This window comes from Passer montanus, unplaced genomic scaffold (assembly GCF_014805655.1).
Source record: "Passer montanus isolate IOZ18808 unplaced genomic scaffold, ASM1480565v1 scaffold10, whole genome shotgun sequence".
NCBI lineage: Eukaryota > Metazoa > Chordata > Aves > Passeriformes > Passeridae > Passer > Passer montanus.
In genome coordinates this window covers 35,562,623-35,577,233 of record NW_024356505.1, presented here as the reverse complement: position 1 = coordinate 35,577,233, position 14,611 = coordinate 35,562,623, and the positions used below count along the sequence as shown (strand labels likewise).

The following is a 14,611-nucleotide window of genomic DNA, read 5'->3' as shown; positions in this document are numbered from 1 at the left end:
AAAAACTGCAATCATCAAGAAGCCTGCAAATATGTCAGCTAGACAAGAAAACAGAAAAATAAAAACTGCACTGAAATTCAACAGGGTTTTATCTGTATGAAAGATTAAAATTTAAAAAAAACTATTGCCCTGGTCAAAACCTGTGCTTGTTCAAAATGCAGTCATCCCAAACAACCATCAATAAAACATCACTCGTTTGTCTTTAGCAAGAAGTACAGAAACTGATCAACAAAGCTAGAGAAAACCTCACGGATTTTCTCCTTTGGATAAGCCAATTCCACTAAATTTGATTTTCTCCTATTCAAAAGCTATTGTCTCTCACCCTCCAAATTAATTCTGTTTCTTTGAGGGATTTAACTTTTAGGAACATCCTTTTACAGTCTCCCTTCTTCAGTCTTGGTTTGGTTGTTTGCTAAGAATACAAGTGATGAAAACTGAAACTGCAAACCTGAACTGGAATGGGAAGAGCTGCAGGAATTCCCCAACTGAATTAAAGTACAGAGGCAACACTGATGCTATTAGAGCTTAGAACACGTCACTGCAAAAAAAAAAACAACAACAAAAAAAAAAAAAAAAAAAAAAAAAAAAAAACCATGCAGAAAAAAGAAGTCAAGTGAGCTGTCTCAGTCCTTTATCATGCCTTGCTGGCATGCATTAAATCACTGATTGTCTTTTACAGTTCTTTAAACCACTAGAAAGAATTTAGGTCTCTGCTGTGCACAAAATTACAAGAGAAAAAAAAATATCTTGGATAGAAGGCCCCCATCCCTGGAGCCGGAGCTTTTTCTCTGTTGAGAGAAAAGAAATTGGGGCTCTTGTCCAGCCAATACAAATCACATCCTCAATGTCTGACTTGTAGCTCAACACACAGGCCTTCCATGGACCTCCTTGTCCTCACATGTCACAGACACTCACGAGGCTGTTTGGGATGACACCCCTCACTTGTGCCCTTAGGAAGACTGAAGCAGCACAGCCCTAGAAGAGCTCCAGCCTGCTCTACCCAAACTTGTCTTATGGCTTATATCACAATAGAACAAGAAAAACTATCAGTCCACTCTGAATATTCCACTTGGCAACATCCCTACAAGAGTCCCTACAGGGCTACAGGCAGAGGAAAGTGGAGGATTTGAGAGTGACTTTTGTTCATCTGTCCTACAAAGCAGCCAAGGCTTGCCAGGGTAAAACCTCAGGTGGCTGCAGTCAGCCCAAAGGCAAAGCACAAACACACAGTGCAGGAGGGACAGAGACATTAGATGTAGGATGTTGGTGGTTTGGGCAGGAGACAGCCCTGCTCTGCCTACAGGGCCAAGCACAGCACAGCTTCCCTGCACGCGTGGAGAAGGAGAAAGGAAAGAACGTTCCCTTCACCTGCCCACCCTGTGAGACTGGTGTGCAGGAGGAACAGATGTACCAAGAAGAAAGCAGTAGGAAGGATGCTTTTCTATATCTTACAGACTTCAGAGAATAAACTGCAACCTGTTCCTGCTCTCAACCAGCATGGTCCTACAAGAACTGACAAACATCATCTACCACAGTTCCTTATTTACACAAAATTATTTCTACTCCCTTTCAGAGGCCATGGTATAAGATTTATCCTGCAAAAAAAACCCCAAAACTTTCCAGTTAAAAACTTCTAAAAATGTATTTTTTTTTTCCTTCTAGTGCAGCACTCTGGAGGAAAATGAAAGGATCAGCAAGCCAGATTGCAGCGTTAGCTGCTGAGCATTCAGAGAACATACAATAGAAGAATGTGTCAAATCTGAAACATGATAACAGAGATGCTGCAAAAGAAAAAAGGAAAATCCTAAAACAGAAAAAAGGGTAGAAGTGTGTAGGAAAGACAGGTCTGATTATCCTCTACATTACATGGGGAAAAAAAAAAAAGCCATTGAAGACAGTATAGTTATTCCAGAAAGAAATCGGGACACTTGAGATGATGTACGGCCTGGGACTCCAAATCAAATACTCTCCAGCCCATTAGGCAAGGCTGTGGTTATCTTTGGCTTCTTTATAACATACAGGCTCTGGGATATAATCAATTTACCAGGGGGAGGCAATCCATTGTACTTATCCAGAACCAGCCCACGCTCAGCTGGCAAACAGCCTGTGGCACCACAGGGATGGGTGAAAGGAGCTCAGAAGCAGGAGCAGAATGCTCAGGAGCTGGATCCTTGGGAATACAATCCTTGGTGGTCCAGGACAGGAAGTCAGGGCAGATAAAGCAAAAGGAATTCTCACCCTCTAAAACAAGGTGGCTACAGCCAAATTATTAATAAAACTGTCTGTTGAGTGAATTTTTCTTTGTTTGTGCTTACTCTGCTAAGAAACTGGGGAAAGTTGGGTGGCATGACCTGAAATGGTGCCAGGACCATTCAAAATATTTACTGGTTTAATTTACCAGGCGAGATGCAGCCTGCAAGTCCAGGGCACCTCCAGCACATTTTCTAAGAAATGCCTGTTTGGGTAAGGACTCTGGATTTCCCAGTAATTAAAATGAGTCACTAACTTAATTTTGCCTCCTACTATTTTTACTTAGCATTTTCTTACGTCCTAGATACACAGAAATTATACTGCGGGATGCCTGGGGCACATCTGTCCTTGTTTCACTAAATGCCAAGCTCAAACATTGTACTTTTGAAAAATAAACAAAGTTGGCTAACAGGAGAGGGTCACCATCACCTTTTCTCTGCCACTTTGAATGAGTCTTACGCAGAAAAATGGACAACTACTTGAAAAAAGATAGTTTTTTAATGAAAATGTAGACCTGCATGGCACCTTCTCATCCAAGCACTCCAGGACTTGCATATATGCTCATTTTCATTCCACACCTGCAAAAAGCCCTTTTTGTCACCTGCTTGTTCTAATGTAAGGAACATTTTACTCCAAGGTGTTTCTGCACTGCCGCTGCTGCAGCTAGTCCACTTAAGGGCTAGTCCATTTCTCCAGCACCGGGTAATTCACAGAAGTTATTCATGTAGACAGGAAAAGGCTGCAGGAGAGCCATCAGTAACAAGCCCAGCAAGTCCCTTTGCTGTGGCCTTCCCCCAGGGCTGCCCCTCGGCCGGGCTGGGTGTGCTGGAGCAGAGGGGCAGAGCATGGACAGGAGGTGACAGGAGAACCCTGCTCCTTGAGACACACCACAGGCTCAAATAAAGACTTCCAGAAGTGCCCTCTGAAAACTCTGCCATCAAGCTCCAGCCCTTAAGATGGGCATTTCTCATTGAGCACTATTTTGAAGTTGATTTTAAATGCTGTGTTAGCAAATACACCCCTATTTTTTTGTATCTTGATTTATTAACCAAGCAATTTTGATAATTTTCTGCTGATTTATAAATTCATACAGTATTTTGGAATGCTATTTTGAATACTGCTACCATTTAACTCAATTTTATGGCTACCACAGGAAGCAAGGTTGGTGAAAAGCAGAGTCCACTGCACCACAGGAATGGAGGACAGCTCTGAACACTAATCAGACAAAAAATTGACCAAAAGTTAAATCCAGATTTGTACACATCCTGTTTTGCTTCATTCTGCTTTGACTTGTCTGACTTCAAGAAACTGTTTAAACATAAGACAAGCTCTTCTTCTAATCACCTTGAAACACTCCCCTCTTCTTCTCCTCTCCCAGAACTGCTATGTGTGACTGCTGTGAATTCTGTGTAGTCACACATATTTTGTACACTGTGAAAACTGTCTCACCTTAAAGTACAGTGGTTTATGTAACTACTGTACATAAAAGTATCTGCAGATTCCTGAGAATTTATTCTGAGACAAAATGCCAATCAAAGAGAGACAAAATTGTTCACATAATACGCAATAGGCAGACTTAAATGGACAAGAACAACTTTTCTAACTCATATACCCCGCCATATATGCTTTATCACAACAATTACAGCTTGTTCTGTAGCTTTACATAGTCATGAGATGATCTCTTTTTGCCTCTTTAAATAAGGACACAGGAAAAGAAAATATTAAAAATGCATTATGCCCTTTGTTTTCCCAGAAGAGAACACAAGCAAGCCCTTCACAGCATTCTGCCTTAAGGCAAAATTTTTATCTATCCAAAATCCTTACAAAATGTATTCCTTCTGAAATGTTTACTAAATACTCATGTACTGAATAACCTCATCCTCAGTGATCTCTTTTGTGCTTAAGTGTAGGAGGGTTCTTGAAAATGGAGTTTTATAAAGGTGGAAGTAATACTTCATGGTACAAATTATCCCCAGTTTACCAGCTTTCCTTGGTACTAAGGGTGATGTTAATTGGAATATTACTGACAACTTGATAAGTAAGAACAGAAAAATTTCCCTTTCCCCCTCCCCCCCATTTCAATTAGTCCACAAAATTCCAGTTTCTAAGGAGTTGATATACAGTATTACTATAACATTAAGGTCTAATTTATAATAACAAATTTGCTTTTGAAATTCAGTCTAGAGCGTAAAATATTAAGTTATATTAGAGGTAATGAGTTATCTGTATTTAAACACACAAACCATGCATGATGGTTAAGTAGAGAGTTTGTTTCCAGCAGATTCATTCAGTTTGAGCCTTTTAAAATATTTGCAGCAAAATATTTATTGTAATTTTTGCAAATAGTGTGTTCTTAACATCTCTAATAAAAAATACCAGCAGGATCAAATTGGTAAGAGCACAGAGAAGTTCTTAGGGGCTTTGAATCCAGCAGGATAATGTAATTAATAAGACTGTATTTGACAAAGGAATATATAATTTATACATAATACAATACATGTAATAATGTAGAATTTAACATATAATTTACAATTATATGCCTGCCAAATCAAGTTAATTGGACAAGTTTTTAAAACAGCTGATGATGTAATCCATCTGCATGTAACCTTGAGTACTTCAGGCAGTTTAAGAAAGAACTTCATTGTAAACTGTTTGGTCTCTTCCCCCTCACTTTTCAAAGGAAGTTCTTTTGGCTGAGATGAAGGAAAATTAAAAAGAATGTTATTGACATAAAATATTAAAAGGCAAGCTTGCTGAAGCCAGCTTCAGAGCATTTTAACTTTTGCCTTTTAATTCCATTATGGGCAAGGTTTTGCTGAGCATTATCAGTGATGCAGAAGACCATGCTCATAGGAAAGTTCTGCAGCGCAAAGTATAAAATATGCTGATGGTTTAACATGCACACCCCAGCGCTCCCCACACAGGGGTCAAAAGCCAGGGTTCAGCTGGATTCACAAATACATCACCCTGAATCAAACAGAGCATCCCGAAATCGTAGCAGTCACTACACACACTCATTACATTAATAAATTGCTCGCTAATGGGAGCGGTGACAAGTAAGATGTGCACTTAGTGGCCCTGTTTGCTGCCTGCTCCTGATGCCTGAATGCCCGTTTTTCTCTGGGTTATGTTCTGAAGTCTTCAAAGTGCATGAAGAAAATCTGCTCAGTGTTGTGAAATAAATCAAAGAGTGTCTGCTGAAAATTCCTAAAACGCTTCTGCCCTAATCTCCTGGACCAGAGAGTGGGCTTGCAGAATGCTAAACTTGCTTTTCAAAGAAGATCAAAGCAATGGCAGCAACAATTAAAAGCAGGGGTGCAGGTGCGCGCATGCGCGGGGCTCCGCAGAGGCACCAAGAGCCTCTTTTTAGTCATCCCTGAATGCTAACGCTGACTTATCTAATCATTACACGTGTGCTTTGAAAGGACAGGAGATGTGCTTGGGAGAGACACAAAAACTGTCCGCCTTTATGGATAAAACGCAACATTTTACAAGACACACTATTTCCATTAATTTTGAAAAGCTCCTCAGCTACTGTCTAATTAAACCAGCCTGTAATTTGGTTGTTTAGTGATTCAAAGATAAATGAAGTTTCAATTGTGTATCTATCCTTCCTCCTGTTACTTAGTCCTTCCATAGGGTTTCTCTACCTCAACACTTTGAGGGCCAGCTGCTTGCCTCACCCCAACACCTGAATAACCAGGTTTGGCAGCTTATCAGGAGCACTGCAGCAATTTAATTTGCCTGCTTCAACTTTCATCCAGTACTGGTTGTCCTGCCTTCTTCACACAGTTACACAAGAAAGACTTGTGTTAGTAGCTAAGTGTAAGGAGTGCTCGTGCCTGAGGGAGGGTGATGTTACTTGACAAGTGCTACGCCTCCAGTATGGGGGGAGACTCAGCAGCCAACCTGCTATTTCCCTGATAATATGGTTTGTCTGTTTTCCCCTACTCAAGATGGCATTTCACTGCACAAACCAGAAAGGGAAGGAAAAAACCCCCCCAAGCCCTGCCAATAAACAGCCATGGGAAAAAACTTCCAAGTTCACAGGATAAGTAAGGAAGGAGTAAAACCCTGAATGAACTCCCCTGGCTAAACTGGGTTAGGATGAAAAATGCTTCTACTAAATGCTGAAAATTTAGGTCAGTCTTGTTTATGTGAAGATATAAACAACTGACATTTTGAGAAGCATGTGAATCGAAGTGATATTTCTGTGTTCTCTCTGAATCACACTGGGCCACCAGGCCCTTTTATACCAACCAATTTCTTCCCCTTCAAATAAAAAAAAAAATCCGAATTGGCATGTCAGCTGTAAGCAGCAACACATTGGAGTACCATGCTTCAAAGCCTAGTGGCAGCAGCCCTGATATATTTCATATTTTTAAAAAACATCGAGTTAACTGAGTGGCTACTTGGGAAACATATAAAAGGAGAACCAAGTAGGTACAGTTTTGAAAGCTGCCTGCCTCTTTCCTACCCCCATATTAATGCAGGTTACGTTATTCCCCTACAAGTATCATGAGAAGATGAGGAAAAAGATAGCAGATGCCCTTCTGAGACCTAATTGATGTTATCCAAAACATGCATCACACCAGATATCCATTACACTTAACACAGCTCAACGTAAGGTGATTCTGACAATGTGAACAGGGCTCAATCCTATTTCTCTTCAAATCCTTGTGAATAGTTTATTATATACAGACCCAGGCACAGCAATTCATTTTGATAAAATGCTACTTAGCAGCATCAAAACTGCCTGAGCATTTTGTCTGCCCATACTAGGGCTTCCTACTGCTGCCATTGAAACAAATGGCAGAATTCCCATTTACTTCCATGGGTGGAGAGCCAAGCTCTTAGAAACCTTTGTTTTTAAGGAAAAACATTTTTCCTCCCACTCATGAGTACAGTTCTCCTGAAAACCCAGTGGAACTGTTTAAGAAGTCAGGTGGTTAGGATTGGGCCCAGAGGTCAGGAACAAAGAATATTAATACAATCTTGCTATTGAAAAACTGAGCAGCAATCTCGAAGCACTGTTGTTGTTTTCAAAACAGAAAATGTCATTCTGAGATTTAAATATGAAGATTTTAAAATATATATAAATCTGTGAAGAAAAAAAGGAAGCACACATTTCATTTAATGTCTGGATTACAGATTCTTATTAAACAAACCGAGCTCATTATAAAATCAATATCAACCACTACACTCCCAGGAGAAATGGCAAAAAAGGTCACTCCAAGAAATTCAAACAATTTTCCTGCTGGAAGGGCACGATTTTAATTACAGATACTATTAATTAGAGCTGTCAGTAGGAAGATTGTCCTGTTAATTATCAGAAATTCAGTTTCAAGTGTGGTTTTGGAACCTGGAGGGCTTTTCAAAAAAATTAAGAATTCCTGTATTCACAATTAATGGAAGAAAAAGCCTACCTATTGCTTCTGTGTTTTAAATAAGCCAACAGCAAAGCACCTATTAAAATCAAACAAAAATATTTATGGCCACAGTCTCACTGGCCAACAAAACTGCTGTTTTGTTCACACTTTATCCCACAGTACACTCATTTTTTTGTCTACAGGAAATGCTCTTGCTCTCACTCTGTCTTGCTTTGGAAGTCATTAAATGCAAAGATGTGATCTAATGATTTTTTTAAAAAAAGTAAACATTTCTTTAAAAGTGAAAACCAAAACCATTCCTGAAGATACTAATTGTTACAGAAACATTCATATTTATTATTCTATACTTTCTCTAGACCCAGCCTGGGGAAATAATACATTACATGTTTAACATCTAAGAGGTACAGACAGATCCAAACTTTGCGAGGAAATATGAGTTTATTCCCAAAATACTCTCAGCTGCCAATTTAAATCTATCTCAGCTCCAGGATACAGAAAGGCCAGAATGTCTGATCTTAAGCAGAACAAGAAAGTAAAATAAAACTTGACAAAAAAGTGCCGTCAGCGAGGCCCTATGGGCGCACAATAGACAGAGATACTACAGAGACAATGTTTACACATTCTCAGATTCTTTTTCCTGGTCACACTCCAAATATTTTTGGGTAGCAGACCAGGGCTGTCTGGTAGATTACCATAACACACGCACTACCACAGCAATAACACACCAAGAAATAAGTGCCATATGATCTAAAACAAACTTCAGGAAAACGCAGTGTCTCTCCACCCAACACTTCTGAAACTGAAAGAGAAAGCTCGAGGTTTCTGATTTATTTCTGAGAAGCTGAGTGCAGTCCTCCAGCATTACTGGGTACACATCTGCTATCATTGTTCTCCTAGAACCACTCCTGGTTTACCTCCCATCTATCAGCATTAGATTTCATTTTATCTGAATAATGGCAGAAGGTGGCAACAGATCGGGTCACAGGCTCTTTTCATATCAGACCCTGAAGAAGTCGATTACTCAAAAAGAGAGACATCGTCAGATAACCGTGCAATCCATTCCTCATAAATGTTAAAGATTTTTCGTTATTAATAGTGGCAGGGGTGACAGATTATGGATATTAATGTTATTTTTCTGAGAATTTCAATGGCAAGGGCTGGGATTTTTTTTTAATGTTTCTAATTAGGCACGAATTTACAGCAGCTACCAGAATAGCCAAGATTAATACCCAGTAGTAAAAAGCCGCTACACCGAATCCGCGGGACTATGAATGGAACGGGGGCGGGGGGAAGCGTCGGAAACAAACCCACCCCCGCGACTCCCAAGGCGAGGAGGGCCCCCCCGGGGGTCTGCCGGGCAGCGGGGCAGGGCCGGAGGAGGAGAGCTTGGTCCTTACCTGGTACGCAGCGGGCGCATCGGAGCCGGCGTCAGCCCCCAGGGCCGAGAGCTTCTCCTTCAGGCGGTGGTGGGCGCGGTGGCGGAGGCAGTAGGCGACCCCCGACGCCGCCAGGACCCCGGCGATGCAGGCGAGGGAGAGGAGGGTGAGGAGGAGGAATTTCGCCGACTGTGCCTCTTCCCCGCGCTGCGCGAGCGGCGGGACGTTGCTTTTCTGCAGGGAAGGAGAGAGAGGCAGCGCCTGAGTTGCGCGGTCGCGGAGGGGGGGATCCCGTCGGGGGGAACACCCGGCAGCCCTAACTTTGGGCCGGGGAGGGAGGCAAACAGAGGGGCAGGGACAGGACCGCTGCCGTGCCCTCCCCTCCGGCGGCTCGCACTCAACTACCGAGAGGCGGAGGCGGACCCGCGGGATGCGCGCAAGCACCGCGGAGCGCCCCGCTCGCAGCGCATCGAGGGTCGGGGGCTGCGAGGGGCGCAGCAAGGGAAAATCCGGTGTTGTTTTTTTTTTCTTAGTGAAAAATAAAACACAGGAAAAAAAAAAGTAGGTGGCGATCCTTCCTTTTGTCTGTTGTAGAGGGAAGCGGCTTAAAAAAACCCCCGATAGTTCCAAACTCCTCCAGATTACTATTATTTTTGCAGCAATAGGAGAGAATCCTTCTAGTGCATTTCACTTGTCTCCATGTGCTAAAAAGTTGTACAATAATTTCCCCTCATTAGCTTCATTATAACCTATATTAGCAACAATTAAAAACGCAACATGAAAATGAAAAGACCAGGCGCGCAAATTGCAGCAAGACTCATTTGGCCTGCATTCCCCCTTTCACAATTACCAGGGAAATGAATTGAAAAGCACGCCCCTGCCTCAGTCCTGGTTGCTACAAGACGAGAACAATTAGCAAACTCCTTTCCACCACCTAATTTCGCGTGGTAACAAAATGGATTTTTCCCCATGAATGCCTAGCCGGCCTATTCATTATCTCTCCTCTATTAGTAATTTTCTGCTCCGTATTCAGCTAGCCAGCTCTTAATTTCCTCCTGTCTTGCAGTGTACACAGTGGCTCTTATGTCAGGCCCGGTCCATTTTTATCTTGTAATCATAAAGGCCACCAAAGCAATTATCGCTGGTCTTGACTGTAAAAGCTTGTCATTAATTAGCCTCCTTGCCTTCAGTGCTGCGGATTAGCCGGGGCTGAGGCTGAGTTAATGGAAAAGCAGGTTCAGTCAGACTCCCGGATTTTCTTGCCCGGATGCGCCGCGCGGAGGAGGACGGCCGGTCCGTGCGCCCCGGCGGGGCGGCGGGGGGCGGGCACGGGGCTCGCCGCGGCCACCGGCCATGTGCCGTCCGCGCAGCCACCGCCGCGCCCGCCGCCTCGCCTCCCCTCCCCTGCACGGCAGCCGGCCCCTCCTCCAAATCCCAACAGCCACCAGGAGGAGGGGGCTGCACCCCCGCCCCGGCCGCGGGGGGATCCGGGGCCGCCTCCTCGCCGCCGCCCCCGCGGCCCCCGCCGGGCACCTGCCCCGGTTGCCCCGGGGGCAGCGCGCCCTCGGCCCGCACCGGGCGGGGCAGCACCGACGGCAGCCGCCGCGGACTCGCTGCTCCCGCCGCCTCGGCCCCGCGGGGGTAAGGGGCTGCTGCTCCGCCGTCAGCATCTCCCTGAAAGGCCCCGTCCCCCCGGGGCCAAGGGTCGCCATCTGCATCTCAATAGGCGCCTCCCGCCCAAGTGCCGGCGCCCCCTCGCCGAGCGCTGCGCCCCGGGACGTTTAATCCTTGTCGCCGCGGTGTTTGGCCCCCCATCAGCCGGGCAGGGACGAGCCCCGCAGCCCCGGACTCCCCCGCGGGCCGGCCCCGCTCATCGGGCGGCTCGGGCCGCCTCGGCCCCCGGGTGGGCTCAGGGGCACCGACGGGGGGGAAGAGGCTGGCGGGCAGTTTCGGGCACTGCTCCTGAGCCTTACTTCTCTGCTAGCTCTACCACGGTTTGAAACGATTTTTTTTTCCCTCCGGATGCCGTGTGACAGAGCCGCACCAAGCACACGGGGAAAGGGCTATGCCAGAGAAACTATGACAATGATACTGACAAAGTGCTGTCAAAAGCTCCGAGTAAACATGCAGAAGAGAAAGGGCGGCAGGCTCTTTCTCCCACTGGAGTTAGAGCTATTTTAAATGTTGCTTCCAACTTCGCCAGGCAGTTTGCCTCGCAAGCCGGGGCTGCCGTCCCCGGAGCTGGCTGCCCTTGACAAAAGAATTGCTCGAAGAGCCCCCCCCACATACTCTCAGCGCACAGCTGCACTCGGGAGCCTGAAACACGGGGAAGAGTTAGAAACCTTCCGTGGGGCGTTCGGCGCTGCTTACACTCGGCAAGCGTCTGCCCTGGGGGAGTCTGTGTAGCCCTGTCCCTTGTGACGGGCTTCTAGCAAGCGAGGGCTTGCAAAGCTCCTGGGAGAACGGCGCCCACGCCTGCCCCGACCCCCGTGCCCTGGGAGGAGATGGAGGGCAGGGGCCAAGGGGCAAGGGCCAAGGCCGCTCCCCGCTGCCCGGCGGCGCCCGCCACGTCGGATCCGCCCAAGGGGAAGGGAGAGGGGCTCTGCCGGCCCTTCTCCCGTTCCTTTCCTCCCTCCCGCCTCACGGGGAGCAGCTCCAGAGCCGCTGCCGTCGGGGCTCGCAAGACTCCGCTCTCCCCTCCCTGCCGGCGGGGGGCTGGTGCTCCGGGCCACCTCGGCCAGCTCCCAAGCCGTCCCCGGCAGGGACCAGCGGCTGATGCCCCTGATGTCCCGCAGGAGCCCCGGCTGCGGCCGGAGGCAAAGTCCCATCGCCCGGCTCCGGCTCCGGCTCCGGGCCGCGCACCGGCGGCGTCCCTGGACCCCGGGCTGGGGACACCCGGACCCGCAGAAGGTAGCCCGGCCCGGTCCCCCGAGTACGTCCCATCAGGACACAGCCCCCACTGTCCCCAAGGCAGCTGGAGGAACCCGCTGCCCTTTCATCCTACTCGATAACTGACCAAACATCACATTATGAAACGGGTAAAAATTAATCCGACGTGTTAGTTACCAGCTCCCTCCCTCCTCCCGCCTCTCCCCCCAGCCGCCCCCGCTGCCTCTAACCAAGAGCACAGATTTCCCCACCTCGCCTAACCCCCTGATTCTTCCCTGCAATAAGGCCCCAGCCTGAAACGGAGCCCAGGGTTAATTAGAGGCGTCCTGTCAGCCTTGACTTGAAATTGAAAGAAAAGTGTTTAAATATTTATGAATTTGACATTTACAGTCGGATGTCTTTTAAAGCAGAACACCTCTCCCTGTGCTGGTTGGGGCTGCCGTGGTGCGTGTGCCATGGTGCGTGTGCCTGGGGTGGAAGGGGAACAATAGCTATTGCATAACAAGAAAAACAAATTATCTCCCCACCCAAGGCTTAACAAATAAATAGACCACATAAATTACACGCAATTAAATATTAAACTCATCTACATGTAAGTATGCATTTTTTAAACTTCACATAACAGACTATATTGACATTCCTCTGAATGATTTTCTCCTTCGAAAAGTGTGGAGTATCAGTGAAGTCCCAATGAAGGAAAAACAACTAATTCCTAAATGAAAGGCTTAGAAAGTGAATCTGAATGGAGAGGCTTTGGAGGTGTTCATCCATCCTTGCTTTGAAACAGCCCGACCTAGCTGAAATGCTAGAAAGCAAAGAACAACAGCACACCTAACACACACAGTGTTTACTTGAAGTACCCTGTTTCTGTGAGGGTCTGTGGCTTTTTTAAGAGGAAAGAAAATTCTTAGGGTCTGATCTCATGTAGGCTTTCCCAGTCCCTCGACAGAACACATTTTATATACACCCAAAAGTGAGTCATTAACTAGAGCAGCCATAACACTGGAGTCACAAATCACTGTTCTAATCAAAGAGCAGCGTCCCGTTCCGCGGTGTCATCCCATGATGCAGCAGAACAGCCGACATTTCAAACGAATCCCAGGCAAATGTCAGTAAATATTTAATGTACGCTTTCATGTAAATAAGTTCTCACACCTATGCTGGAAGTGTTGGAGAAAGTCTTTGTAAGAGCAGAGAGGAGCTCCCCATGCAGTGATGTGGAAGCTCACCATACAGATGCCTCAGCAGAATTACACTTCTTTATTTACTTTAGGACACAGGGCATGATTCTGGTCCTTGCAAAAACTCCAACTGAAGTTGAGGTTTTGTTTTGGTTCATAAATTTAAAAAGCTTTAAAACCCAATTTGCCAGTTACTGCACCTGACCATTCTTCCAGTTAGCAATGAGAAAATCACTACAATTAATTTTTAAACAACTCAGCATTATAATTTTTTGCAATTTTTGCATGTTTCGATTTTTACATTTATATTACATAGTTCTGGTTTTGAACAATAATAAAAAAATGAAGATTTCTTAGTAAATATGGGCAAAAAAGAAGAACTTCAGAATATGATTTGTTTCAAAATATTAGAACGTTAAGAAACTCAAGAGGTGCTATTTTTAATTTGAAATTCACTATAGAATCTAATAAATGAGAGAAGTGAGGCGGAAATAATCATGTATTAATTCTGTGCATTACAAAATCTTTTCAGAAGCTATTATCAGAGCAAGAGGCATTGTGGTTTGGATTCAGGGTGGGAGAAATCCTTTGTGCAACTGAAAGCTATTGTTCCTCTGTGCAGATGAAATTGTACTTGCAAATATGCCATTCAAGGAGGGAAAAAAGTACCTAGGCAGAAAAAAAAGAATTCTACAAGAAAATCATTAGTCTTAAAAATAAACTTCTCTAAAATAAGTTTTGGTTCATTGTTTGTTTGTTTTCTAAGGAATATCCTGTGTTAACAGTTGCAGCCACTGACATTACATGAAAATATAAAGGATATGCGTATTATTTCCTTATATAGAAAACATGAAGAAAGGGATGTGTGTGGGTGTGTATATATATAATGTGTGTCTGTGTTCATATGTGTCTATACACACATCCATGTACGTCTGCTCATTTATATAAATATAAACTTAAATTCACTTCTAGCAATTTTCCTCTCCCAGGGGTTATCTGAGACATAGGTTGATCCACTCTGCTGGTTAAGTTTTGATAGGTTACTAGAAAACCAGAGAAACGCTTTACGTCAGGAGGAGGCTGGCTACCATAATCTGTCCCCAGGAAAGCTACAGAGAAGATTTTTTTACCTTTCATAAAGGAAGAAAACAAAACAGAAGGGACAGCAGCATCTCCCTCAGTTTTGGTAGCTGTGCCTCCTCCCCTACTGTGCTCCCAGTCAGGTTAGGCTGGGGCAGAGGGCCTGGGGATGTTCACCTTTTGTGCATGTAACACCCCTTGTGTTCAGCACTGCACTCCCAAGCTGTTTGGTCCAGGCTACTTGTTGGTGTTTTAAATACTATCTTTGGAGTTACTAAGAGATTTCTAGGGCTGCTAGACACCCCCTCCTTCTCTCCCCGGAAAGCTCACCTGATGCCAGGATCACTTTCAGTAAATGTCAGTTCATCACCTGAAACGAGGTCAATTTAATGCTTTTACTCGGGAGGATGAAATCGGATGGGAAGGTACTTTTTGCTTCTTTTAG

General features: G+C 45.1%; 1 protein-coding gene across 1 annotated transcript in view; it reads right to left on the bottom strand.

The window, feature by feature from the left end:
• Positions 1–14,611, bottom strand: part of PTPRN2 (protein tyrosine phosphatase receptor type N2) — a 632,217-nt gene that overhangs the window by 97,060 nt on the left and 520,546 nt on the right. The window contains exon 13 of the mRNA XM_039710389.1: positions 9,038–9,250. Within this exon, the coding sequence (XP_039566323.1) occupies positions 9,038–9,250 (213 nt within the window). The remainder of the gene's footprint in view (positions 1–9,037; positions 9,251–14,611) is intronic.